The sequence below is a fragment of the Choloepus didactylus genome, chromosome 5 (genome assembly GCF_015220235.1).
Source record: "Choloepus didactylus isolate mChoDid1 chromosome 5, mChoDid1.pri, whole genome shotgun sequence".
Taxonomy (NCBI): Eukaryota; Metazoa; Chordata; class Mammalia; order Pilosa; family Megalonychidae; genus Choloepus; species Choloepus didactylus.
This window is the reverse complement of record NC_051311.1, coordinates 72,190,794-72,204,201: the sequence shown is the minus strand read 5'-3', so window position 1 is coordinate 72,204,201 and position 13,408 is coordinate 72,190,794. Positions and strand designations below refer to the sequence as shown.

The window sequence follows — 13,408 nt, the reverse complement described above, 5'->3', positions numbered from 1 at the left end:
GTTCTTCGTCATTTCTGGAAGTGTAATACTGAATGTGTCAACAGTTTTCTTTCACCGTTGATGGAGAGAGGCCTGTAGATTTTTCATATTTGTGTAACTTTGAGATGGAGAATGGAACACCCATGTCCTATTTTCCTAGAACGATGCACTAGGATCTCTCTATTTAAGAGCTTGACTGGCCCAGTCTGGAGTTGGTTGCTCTAGTTTCTTTATGACTGGGAAAGAAAGAATTTTAACCATCAAAAAAATCTAAGAACATTTCAGGGATTTTTTAAATCAAAACTAGTTGGGGAGACCAGTTTCCAGAGTATATTTGCCATTGATTACCAGCTCCTTCTACATAATGAAAATTTAACTTATTCCAACTAGCAGTGGTATAGGTAACAATGTATTGGGGTGCTATTGCTGTGCAAGGTCTAGAAATACCTGAGTCTTACTTATTATAGTTTTTCCTTCCTTCCAAGTCTCAAAGGAAAATAGGGGCACTGGACAGTAATTTGAAAAGAGAAAAGATAAGTAATTCCTCTCCAGTCTCAGTTTCCTCATGTGCATGTAATAATTATTTCTATTCCAAAGAGTTGGTGGAGGGACTGCATGAGTTAAGCATGGAAAGCATCCAGAGCTAATTTTCTCTGTTGCCTTCTTGATTTTTGTAAAGGGATGGTGACGTAACGGTTAAGAATACAGGCTCTGGATCTAGATGTCTGGATTCAAATTCTGTTTCCAGCACTTATTAGATGGGTGACCTTAAGCAAGTTATTTAACGTTTCTTTACCTTTAGAGAATAGAACAGTCATAGTCAGGATCTGCTTTGCTTGCTTTTCCCAAACACAAATCCTACTTCTTACCTCTTAGAACTCGGATGTCCACTTCCAGGAGCAGAGGTAATGCATCAAGACAGATACCAAGAAAGAACGTTTGCCCCACCGCCTAGAAGGTTCTTCTCCTAGGCCATTTATGGCTGTAGCAGCAGCCCTGAGACCTGCCTAGTGTGGAAAAAAAGTCCAAAGGGAGACAGTGAAGAGAAAGGTACAGGCTTGGCCCACAAAGGAGAGGATCCTGGGCCACGGTGGCACTCCAGCTTGAAAGAAGGGACATAAGAGAAAAAGAAGACCATGGGCCACTTTCGATTTCCTCAGGCTCTTGAGAGGGAGAAAGGCTCCAAGAGGCCACACATCAGTCATTGCCAACTTTTAATGTAGCCAGTAAAAAGTCCTTAGACTTGAAATGTACCCAGTCGACCTTGGTGGAAGAGCAGGGATAATTCTGGAAATCAAAGTCTATTTTCAGACACCCCTCCACGACCAACTGACCAAATGACAATTATGCCTATGTTGGTTTGAAGCTGTGTGTACCCCAGAAAATCATGTTCTTACTGCACATCCGTTCCTGTGGGTGTAGACCTGTTGTGGGTAGGACCTACTGATTAGGTTATTTCAGTAGAAGCCTGCCCCCAGGTGGGTCTTAATCCTCTTACTTGAGTCTTTTCTAAGAGGATGAAACAGAGAGAAAGACAGAGAAGCTGAGTAAGAAAGCTACAGAAATAGCGAGGTAGCCACTGAAGTCAGAAGCTGGAAGCTATAAAACCCAGGAGAGAGGGGAGAGACCAGCAGATGGGGCCATGTGCCTTGCCATGTGACAGAGGAGTCCCACATTGCCAGCAGGCTATCTTCAAGAAGAAGGTATCATCTTGATGATGGCTTGATTTGGATATTTTCATGGCCTCAGAACTGTAAGCTTGTAAGCTAATAAATCCCCATTGTTAAAAGCCAGTCCATTTCTGGTATGTAGCGTTTTATCAGCTTTAGCAAGCCAAGACAGTGCCTTAAGTCATCTAAACAAAAACAAAAACAGAAACAATTTACCTAATGAACAAGTCTCACTCATTCAAAGCTAAACACAGAACATCAATTTTTTGAATGACCAATTCATGGAAAACTTACACACTAGTCTCTTACACCTGGTCTAGAACTGTTTGCTGCTACTAGAGGTAGAGCTATGTCCATGTGGGGACTGTGGAAAACTGGAGACCATGTGGAATGCTGTGCTTAGCTCTAGCCAGATGCAGCTTTGTAGGCTATGGAGCCAGTGTTACTGTTTCCAATTTTTCAAATAAAATCTGAAATCTGCATTTTTATGTTGATTATGTCGATGTTTGAATTTTGACAAATACTTAAATTAAAAACAAATCAAAACAAACACTGTGCAGGCAAATTGCACCCGGTCCAAGGGCTTGATTCTTCATAAAAGGCCTCCAGTTTGCAATCTTTGTTGTAGGCTGTCAGTATTTACCTGCTAACTGCTCATGCCTCCAGCTAGTTGTGAGTGGCCCCAAAGTTTCACATTATATACTAATTTGTCATTTTTCTGAGGTATAAGTTTGTATCCCAAATGTTCTGAGGCTGTTTTCTGAATGTGATCTAGTGAGTTTTCCTATCTGCCTAGTTTCTACATTTCAGTGTGGCTTTCTGGCTTTCGTTCCAAATTTGAATACACAGTAACTTTCATGAGATGAGTAAAGCTTTTTATTTACAAAATGGCTTTGGAAGTTTGTGTGTGGAGGGTTAACTTCTAATGTTGCAGATAAAAATGAAGAGAGAGTAAAAAGTTATACTAAATATTTAACTAGGAATTAGAGGTTTGTGATGTTGGGGTGGAATTTAGGGAGGGTAGCAACAGAAGTTTTGAATAGAAACAATCAGCATTTTTCAGACCATGACAGCAAGAATTAGGGAAGAAGTGTATGAAGAGATCACTTAGAATTTTCAGTTTATACTTTATTTTATGGGAAAATTTACATGTTACAGAGTATTTTTGAAATTAAGTGTTTTGGTGAGATATTGAGAGGTGACCCTTATGAACGTCAGGAATCTGTGTGAAAACTTGAGAAGTTATCCTAAATGTTTTTCACTGTTTAGGTCCCTCAAATTCGATGCTGAGGGCAGTGACTATTCAGTTTTTGCTGTTTACCTCGTATTTTCAGTGCAATGTTCTACATATAGAAGGTTCTTAAAACATTGAATGCTTTGAATTATTTAACTGTGCCTTCCAGTTTTGAACTTTTTATGGCATAAACATATTTCTCTTTACCAACTCTAGAAATTGTGTGCATGTGAGCCTTGGGAAGTGGGGTGTGGGTAATGCCTTAGACTTAGAGGAATATAAAATATACTCTGTTTGGAAAATCTAAACAATACAGCCCAGGATTTAAAATTCCTCTCCTTACAGATCCTTATCTTAAAATATTTAGTTGGGAATTTTATGACGGAACTTTTCCTCTTGGATTTGTGTTCCCTGGGCTAAAAATGATATGGAATGAAAACAGTCTGCTTCCCTTTTAAATCCAACTAAAAAATTTTGGCTGCACACCACATTTGCATATTTACAATAAATTACTGGAATCATTATATAGTATTTGTTTTGGACTATAGGAATAGGTTGGTAGTTTCCTTCAGAGTGAAGGTGAATGGAGAAGGTTAGCTCTTACCAAGCCTGAGGCCTGATGGCCGTTACATGGATGAGATTTCTCACCCCTGAATCAGCTGCACCACTTCTCCTTGTCCTTTGGAATATTGTGCTATATTCCAGCATCTTGGGATTCATCAAGGAAACAGAGAAGCTCTAGGACAGGAGCCCAGAAGTTCATTTGAGTTCCATTGTCTGGATCTTTTTGTTTGGAAGAGAGGTTTCCTTTTAGCAACAGGACAATTAAAACAGAGGAACTAGTAGCCCGTCCAGCACAGGGTTTGTCAAATTGAAAAGGACTTGGTTAGTGGGGACTGAAATTTCTTTATAATTGTCATAGATCTCTTTTCTGTTATCCATCACGCTTTTTTTTTTTTCTTCCCGTAAAAGCTCTTCTTTGAAAGCTTTCTGTTCTCAAGTGCTGAAAATTCTTCTGGGAAATTTTAAAAGAGAGGATATTTAGAGAAGTTAGTGATTTTCTAACTTTTTAGAAACAATTATACCTAATAAAGGAGATGACTGGTGAGGTTTCTCATAAACAGCTACTTGAAGGAATATTTACCTCAGGATTGATCAACAAAAGAGGCAATATGTACAAATTGCTTAATTTATTTTTAACTGGACTCTATCCAAAATGGGGAAAGTTTCCCAAATATCAATTATTTTATACATTAGCTAGTGTTCTTTTTCTGATTATTTTGTGATACCTATTTTTGTGTCATCTCCAATTAATATTGAAAATGAAAATATATTTCTTCTGGAGATTTTTCCCCCCAAGATGTAATGTGTTTACCATCCTATCTTGGGCCAGCTATTTGTTCATCTGCTAAACAAATATTTTTAATGCACCAATTATTTGCAAGTCATGCTGATAAAAGTGTGTATGAATAGATAAAAGACAATAAGGGAAAAGAAACTCATATATACATGCAAAAAATAAGTTTAAAATGTTCAGGTATTGTGAGTAATGCACTTTTCTGAGATTATTTTGACAAGTTACTTATTGGCAAAGAGCTTCATGTTTCTGAAATAGCTAAAATATTATTTGTTTTGGTCCATGCTATACTCTTTATTTTAAACTCAACCATGTTATCTATAAGTAGATTATAAACTCCTTTTAGACTAAGCCTGCCTTTTGAATTTTCATTGAATTTTATTTTCTGCCTAGTATAACTTTTTCTTTGTAAGAAATGTTACAAAAATATATTTGATCTTTAGATCTAGGAAAATTACTGGCAAACCAAAGCCCAGAACAAAATATTCATTGTTTTGACTTCTAATCATTATTTGATTTCACAACTATCTCCTATTTTAAAAGACTTTATAATCTTTTTTCCACCCAATCCCCAAATAAAAGACATTATAAATTTATAAAATTAGTGAATTAAAGCACTCTAATTTTAGTCTTTTAAAGAAAGGTTATGACATTTCTTCAGATAATTGCATTTTCCCTAGAATACAATACCAAGAATAAAAATGTTAGGCTTGCTAAATTAGAAAAGTTGAGTTTTAGTTATTTTGAAAATTGACTTTTTCTTTTAGATATATTCAGAATCACTATTACTCATGCTTTAGGACTTAAATAATTATACGGTTTAATCTGGGGAGCTAGGTGGTATCTTTAAAAATTCTGATAAAAATTATTTGTTTTTCAAATAATAGGTGATTTGGGCTCTTGGGATCTGCTCATTTGCCTGTCTTCTAGGAAAGCTGATGGAAAACCCTGCATATCCAAGGAAGACATGTGCCATATAGGTTTACATCAAAAGGTAAATATTCTCTCTTAAAATTGCATAGATTTTTATCAACACTATGATATTATCACTTGTATTTTCCTATTTATAATGTATTTTAAAAAGTACTGAAAAGTTGGAACCATTACATCTTTGAAGAAACTTCCAATTGACCATGCTGTATCCACTTATCCATATAATGGCCACCATTTTTAGTTTGATAGGTTCACCTTCAGCTTCATCTGCTGACAATACTGCAATTTTAACCAGTAAGATCCACAAAAATTTATCTAGAAATCTGTATTGTATCCTAGAGAATGTTGCTTTTCCTGGCCACTTGCTTATCCAAAGTGGCAGTCTTTATTTTTTAGACCACTGGTTTGACTTTTTAAAATTTCAATTAGTATCCTAAATTACAATAAAATTTATAAAATTTATAATCAACTTTTTAAAATGCCATTCAGTATTTACTGTCCATATTGTGTGAACTTTTCTGAGTGCTTTGGAGGAAGGAAATTTGTAAAAGTAACTAAAAACTTATCAACTGTGTACAAAGTGCTAGGCACTATGCTGGGCAGTTTACCTATGTTGTACATGTCTGAGAGAAGTGCCAAAACCAACAACTATTTTTCAGTTCCTAACTGGCCCTATAATGGACTTCTCTTGGTATTTCTGCAATTGATAGTCTTGATAGCACCTTCCTTCTCCTAATTCTCTACACCCTTTGCTTTGGGCTGGGCACACTGGTACATCTTTGACCATTCCTTCTCTTTCTTCTTCATAGCCACCTTTCCTCTGTGCATTCCTTAAAAGCCTATCTTCCCTAACACTACTCCCAACGTTTTAGCTATCATTTTTAGTTGGTGATTCCCAACTCTACATCTGAAGTTCAGTCCACTTTTCCAGGCTTCAGACTGGCATATACAGCTGCCTGCAGGGCATTGCCACTTGGATGTCCCATACGAGTCTTAAATCAACTCATTGTTTTTTCCAGTAGATTTGCCTCTGCTCTTGTGTTCAGAAGCTCTGCAGAACTTCTCTTCTGTTGGTCATAAGTGCGACAAACCACGTTGTCAATTCTTAAGATAAAATCTGGACCTCACCTTTGAGCTCTTCCTCTCCCTTGTCATATGTATTCTACCAGCCCTAATACTAAGGAATTTACCTTCTAAATATTTCTCAAATGTATTACCTACTCTCCATACTTACGCTATCTTTTTTAATCTGAACAGATAGTAACCATACCTCTTACTTGGACTAATGCTAAATCCCCCTCACTGTTTTTTTCTGAAGCAAGTATTTTGTCCCTCAAATCCACCCTGCCCACTGTTATCAGACTGAAAAATATAAACTAACCTTGCTGCTCTTATGCTTAAAACCTTGAATGGTTTCCCTTCAGCTACAGGATAAAGTCTACAATATTTGGTCTGCATTTCAGTCAGCTTTCCAGTGGGAAACAAAGGCCATAGTCAAAAAATAGTGATACACCCAGGGACCAGCAACATCGAGGGGTATTTACCATCCCTGGTCTGCAGAAGAGTATACAAAAGGAATGGTGTAACCAGAACCCAAGGAGAGCTGGAGCCAAGAAAGAGAGGTCACTGGAAAGTAGCTTAAACTTAGGGGAATGTAGCCATTGCCAAATCACAGCCCTGCAGAAAGGGAGCCAGGAAGATAAACACACAACCTTTTTCTACTCCTACACTCCAGTCTCTTGCAAATGCCTCCCCCTAGCCAAAGACAACTATTAGTCAAAGGGCGAGAGAGCCCTCATGATGGTGTCCATAGAAGTCAGCCTCTGGGGTTCAGAGCAAAGTGGACAAATGGTGAATACCAAGCTCAACATGCTATTCAGGGTTCTCCATGAATGGGTCCCTGTCTAACAGTACCCTTCTCTTCTCTCCTTCTACCCAGGGTGTTATTCTTACAAACTATATTGAATTGCTTATTACACACACACACACACACACACTATTTTCTGTCATATCCCTTTATTTTTTACTATTTTGTCTGCCTGGAATAACTTTTCTCAGCTCTCTCTACCTCAGTGGTTCTCAACCAGGAGTGATTTGGCCTCCCCCTGGGAGTATTTGGTAATGTCTAGAGACATTTTTGGTTGTCATGACTGGAGGGAGGGGGTGCTATGAGTATCTATAATTAGAGGCCAGGGTTGCTGCTAAGCATCCTCCAATGCACAAGACAGCCCCCCACAACAAAGAATTATGTGGTCCAATATGTTAATAGTGTCAAGCCCTAGAAACTCCTCTGTATCTCCTTGGCCTAAAGTCAACTCCTTTAGTGTGTTAGAGTCAGTATCACTATCGCTTACTACAGGCAGATCTTCTTTGTCTTTTTCCCTCCTAGAGACTCCCATAATGATCATGCATTACCTCTAGTTCTGTACTTATCATATTGTTTATTCTTAACTGTGTAACTCACTAATGTAAAGCAGGCTTTACCAGCTAATGAGAACAGATGAGGTTATATTGGCAGTGATATTGTCATTTGTTGGGTATTGCAGGTCTCCCTCCGAGGCTTTTCCATCTATTTCCCAAGGAGGCATCTCCCATGTATACAAAAATAGTCTTTCATATCCTGTTCCAGGCTCCTGTTTCTGACCATTACACCAAAGGTCCTTGAAGAACATCTCATAGTACTGCATCCATTGATGCTCCTGTGATAATTATGCTCCTGTGCCTGGAGTGGCACCTGCAGCTGCAAAATTCTTGAGGCCTTTGCATTCCATCAATTCTCCCTGTACTGAAACTAGACTTAGTTGAGCATAAAACAGGGAGAATGTCCCTCTTTGCAACTCAGTTTTCCTTTGTTTCCTGGGCCCCAAAACATATAGTTTACAACCCAGGCAGTTGGTTATGCACGAAAACCCTTTCTGTGACTCTTACTTATATTCCTTTCTCCTTGTGGTTTTTTGTGGTAAAAAAAAAAACCACCACCCACTCACTGAAGGATCTTGGGCACATCTGTAGCCTTCAGGGTTTTTTTTTTTTTCCTGAAATAAAAAGCTATTAGACACTGCATATTCTCCAAGACACTTGCTAGTTTTAAATGTGCATGAATTTCTTTAAGGGAGACTAGTTGAATATGTGATGAAAACAGAGCAGAACAGCCAGTGGTGACAATGGTGAAAGCAAGATGGGAGGTGTGGGTGAAATAAGTGAAAAAGGAAATTATAAAGTACAGCATCAGTTATGCTGAGATACTCTTTTTAAACTTTTATTTTGAAATAATATTAGACTTAGAAAAGTTGCAAAGACAGTGCAAAGTTTTCCCATATCTCACCAAGCCCCCTCTGTTAGTATCTCGAATAACCATGGTATGTAAGAAATTAACATTGATACAGACTATCAATAGACTACAGGTCTTATTCAGATTCCATCCTTTTTTTTTGTTGCTGTTGTTCCAGGAACCAATCTGCCCTCTTTGCAATTAGTTTTCATGTCCCTTTAGCCTATGCCAATCTATGACAGTTCTCAGTCCTTCCATTTCTTTCATGACCTTGGCATTATTGAATAAGGTCAAGTATTTTGTAGAATGATCCTCAGTTTGGATTTGTCTGATGTTTTCTCCTGAGATTATGCATTTTTGGCAAGAATACCACGAAGTGTAGTGCCCTTCTCATGTAAAATATCAGGTGTTACATGATGCCTATATGTCTTATGGTGATGTTAACCTTGGTCACTTTCTTTTTAATTGGACACAGTAAAATTCATTCTTTGTGGTTTATAGTTCTATAGGTTTTGACAAATGTGTAGTCATTTATCAACCACTATAGTCATAACAAAGAACAGTTCCCTTTGGAGTCAGTCTCTCTTGCCATCCCTACCCTTCATAACATTTATTTTCTGTCCTTATAGTTGTGTTTTTTCCAGAATGTCATATAAATGGAATCATACAATTTGTAACCTTTTTGTTCTACCTTCTTCCATTTAAGATTCATCTGTGTCATGTGAATCAATAATTTAATCCTTCTGGTTGTTGAAAAATATTCCATTTATGGATATATTATAGTTTGTTTATGCTTTCATTAGATATGAGTTGGTTCCCCTTTATGGAAATAATGAGTAGAATTGCAATAAACATTTGTATACAGGTTTCTGTGTGAATATTTTTAAAAAAATTTCTCTTGGATAAATACCCAAGATTGGGATTTTTGGATCATATGAGAAATAAGTGTTTAAATTTAGGAAAGTCCCAACTATTTTATGCAGTAGCTGTGTTATGTCTTATTTTCTTTAAAAAATCCTGCATGAGAAACTTCTTGCCTTTAGGGTCACTGCTTCAGTAAATTTGGATCAACACCACTTATCAAGATAGAGACCACAAATGACCTAAAATGTTTTCCCTGCAGGATGTCTCAGTAACTTTATTACTGGCTTTATAAATTCATTCATCTCTACATTCATTTATTCATATATTCCTTCATTCTTTCCAAGGTTATTTATTAATCGTCTGTATTAAACTCTGTTTTAGGTGCTGAGACTACAGCAGTGAATAATATAGACAAAAATCCCTGCTTTTGGGACCTTAGACTCACTCTTTTGGGGAGATAGACACCCCTCAAATTAATAAATAATTAAGTAAAATACATGATATAGTAGATGGTAAAAAGTACTAAGGAGAAAAATATAGCAGGAAGAGGGAGAGAAAATATCAGGTGATCTAGTTTTAGATAAGTTGACCAGAGAAGGTTTCACCAAGAAGGTGACATTTGAGTTAGGCCTGAGAGACATAAGGGAGCTCCCCATGCCAGAGTGGGGGTAAAGCTGCTCAGCACAGGGAAGAGGTGCAATAGCTTTGAGGAAGGAGTGTGTCTCATTAGTCTGAGGAACACAGGGTCCCGTGTGACTGGAGTAGAGTGAGTGTAGTAGGAGGTAACGGCCGAGAAGGGCCTGGAATAGGGGAGCTCAGTGACGGGGGCATCATGAGGGCCTTTGTAAGGACTCTGGCTTTAACTCTTGGTGAGAAGAGGTGTTATTGGAGGGGTTTGAGCTGACAGGTGGTAGGATTCCATTTGCATTTTAACAGGATTGCTCTGGTGGCTCTGTTGAAGATAGGCTACTCTGTTAACATGGACCAAAGCAGAGGTACCAGCTGTTGTGATACTGTAGGCATGAGATGGGGTGTTCTAGTTTGCTAATGCTGCAGAATGCAAAACACCAGAGATGGATTGGCTTTTATAAAAAGGAGGTTTATTTGGCTATACAGTTACAGTCTTAAGGTCATAAAGTGTCCAAGGTAACACATCAGTAATCAGGTACCTTCACTGGAGGATGGCATCCGGAAAACCTGTTAGCTGGGAAGGCACGTGGCTGGCATCTGCTCCAAAGTTCTAGTTTCAAAATGGCTTTCTCCCAGGACATTCCTCTCTAGCAAGCTTGCTCCTCTTCAAACCGTCACTCACAGCTGCACTCCGTTCAGTCTCATTTATATGGCTCCACTGATCAAGGCCCACCCCGAATGGGCGGGGCCACACCTCCGTGGAAATATCCCATCAGTTATCGTCTACAGTTGGGTGGGGCGTATCTCCGAATCCAAACATTCCAACTTAATCCCCACTATTCTGTCTGCCCCACAAGATTGCATCAAAGAATATGGCTTTTTCTGGGGGACATAATACATTCAAACCGGCACATGGGGGCAATTTGGGCTAGTGAGTAGCAATGGAGGTGGTGAGATACAGTCAGAACCTGGATTTTTTTTTTCTTTTGTTTAGTGCAGTTCCGTGGATTTTTTAATAATTGTTTTTCTATTACCATATATACACAACCTAAAATTTCCCCTTGTGACTACATTCATGTATTTAATTCAGTGATGTTAATTATCTTCACAATGTTGTGCTACTATCACCACCATCCACTACCAACACTTTTCCATCATTCCCAGTAGGAACTCTGTACATTTTAAGCCTTAACTCCCTATTCCCAGCCCCTGATAAGCTATATTCTAGATTCTGACTCTATGAGTTTGCTTATTCTAATTATTATATATCAGTGAGATTATACAAAATTTTGCAAGATATATTTTGAAGGTAAAAACTCCAAGCAATAACAGCTAATACCAATATAACCTTACTGTATGCCAGATACTATTCTAAGTGCTTGTATGTTTATTTATGACCATTCTTTGGATGGGGAGACTGAAGCACAGATAGGTTAATATATTTCCCTAAAGCCTCCCAGCTAATAAACGAAGTAATCAGGATTCAAAACTAGGCAGTATGACTTCAAATTCTGTTTTCTTAAGCCTTTCAGTATAGAACCTTTATAAATAAATATTTAGCCACTGTGCTTTCAGTCTGCCCTAATGAATATTCTTAAGGAATACATAAATTCTAAATGATACATATTGGATAACTGAACAGCATGAATAATTAAAGCTTTATGAACAATGGCTTATTTATGCAAACATGAATATTCAAAACCAAAGTTGCTTTAAATTTGGTGAGTATATTTTAGGATTGTCAGTGATGTTAGAATGAAAAAAGAAAGGGTACCTGCTCAGATTGGGATTACTAATCATTGTAAGGCTTTGTAATTTTAGTGCCTAGTGCAGCTGATCACAAGATGTGTTAGAGAAAATGAATGACCAAGAGTGTCTCTAGTTCAGAAGGATGATAATGTGAATTTAAAACTGTATTGGTTCTTGTGATACTGAAAGTGAAGCAAAGTTCCTTATTTGAGGTAACACCAAGTTTAGTAATTGGGACTATATCTCACCAGACAGGTTCTAGTGTTTCAAAAGCAGAGGAATTCATTTCCAGCTCTAAATGTTTGTGGGATTAGAAGTCTCTAAAACCAGGATGTTGTTTTTAGTACTTGGAGTACTGAGAACTACTGAAATAGCTCTGATTTTAAAGCCTACTAGGACATTTTCAGGTGAACTTGGATGAAATGATAATTGCATGTGATTGACGTGGAGGGAAAAGACTTTGTTTGATTGGCTAGTCCTCCTTTTTTCCTTACTTTTTTTTTTTTGGCATTGTGGATGATATAGAACAGCTTTGAGAGAATGTCTGATTTTTGATAAAAATAAAAGGCATGTAAGTAAAGATCCAATAAGGAAATAGATCAGTACCCTAAGGTACAGTATGATGTGTGTATCACTCTCAATGTTCATAAGTGATCACCAAGAAAAGGTTTTCCTGGGTGCTTTCTCACACCCCATAAATACACCAGATTTCAGATATCTACTCTCCTTAATGAGTTAATGGCATTGCTGCAGTTTTCATTTATTGGATTTATAAGCACTTTCTAAATGTTTATATTAATATTATATCATTGCTCTTACTAATGAAATATGTCTCAGAAGAAGAATGATTTTACTTTTGCTCTGAAAATATGTAATAGAAGCAATTTAGATGTAGGTTGCCACAGATTAGGATTGTGGAAGGAAATCTTTTTAATACACACAGTCTTCTCTCAATTTGATCTTTTAGAAATATCCCAGGACTTGAGTGCCATGATCATTTTCTATATGCATTCTTATCCTTTTGAAGCTATGAAAAGTTTTGTGCCAATAAAGAAAAACAGCAGTCTGTATATAAACACACACAAACTTATACACACATATGTGCATATGTATATATGTATATAAAGCTTTCAAACCTACTACAAGATCAGTATATATTAAAAATGATTAATGCAACATTTAACTAGAGAAACTCATCTTGTAAAATTCAGCTAATCTGAGTTAAAACTCCTTTGGCAATGCTCCACTTGATAACAATGCAAATCTCATATATTTTATGATGTACATAAAAGTGAAAAGGACTAGGTTATCAAAGAGTTTTATTAGGTTTAACAACTTAAAAGTTGCATATGTATAAATGGTTGTTTTACCACAGCTGTATGACCTATCACCCTTGAATTTGTTTACTTTTTTGTGCTGAGTTACTGCTCAGTTTGACTGCTCAGTTTGGTGGTCTGTTCCAGAGTGGAATGGAGAGATATTTCTGGTGTCACGTGTCACTGCAGTTATGTCATCTGCAACTCTATGAATTCCAAAGACTCACTTTGGAAGAAAGAGCACAGGAAGAGGTCATTGGCAGAAGGGTGAAAACAGTTGCTTCCTTCTGCTTGGCTCTGAGTTTTCGAAGCAAACACTTTGTTGATCCTAAGTCAGTTAATCTTTCTGATCCGAGGTCTCACATGAAAAGCCAGTAGATCTGACATGGCACAGCAGCCTACCTT

General features: G+C 37.4%; 1 protein-coding gene across 5 annotated transcripts in view; it reads left to right on the top strand.

Annotated features, from left to right (window-relative positions):
• The window catches only part of CPED1 (cadherin like and PC-esterase domain containing 1), a 299,781-nt gene that overhangs the window by 53,570 nt on the left and 232,803 nt on the right, over window positions 1–13,408 (top strand). For all 5 annotated transcript variants that reach the window (XM_037836286.1, XM_037836287.1, XM_037836288.1 and 2 more), the window contains exon 4: window positions 5,128–5,234. In XM_037836286.1, coding sequence (XP_037692214.1) covers window positions 5,128–5,234 — 107 coding nt within the window. The remainder of the gene's footprint in view (window positions 1–5,127; window positions 5,235–13,408) is intronic.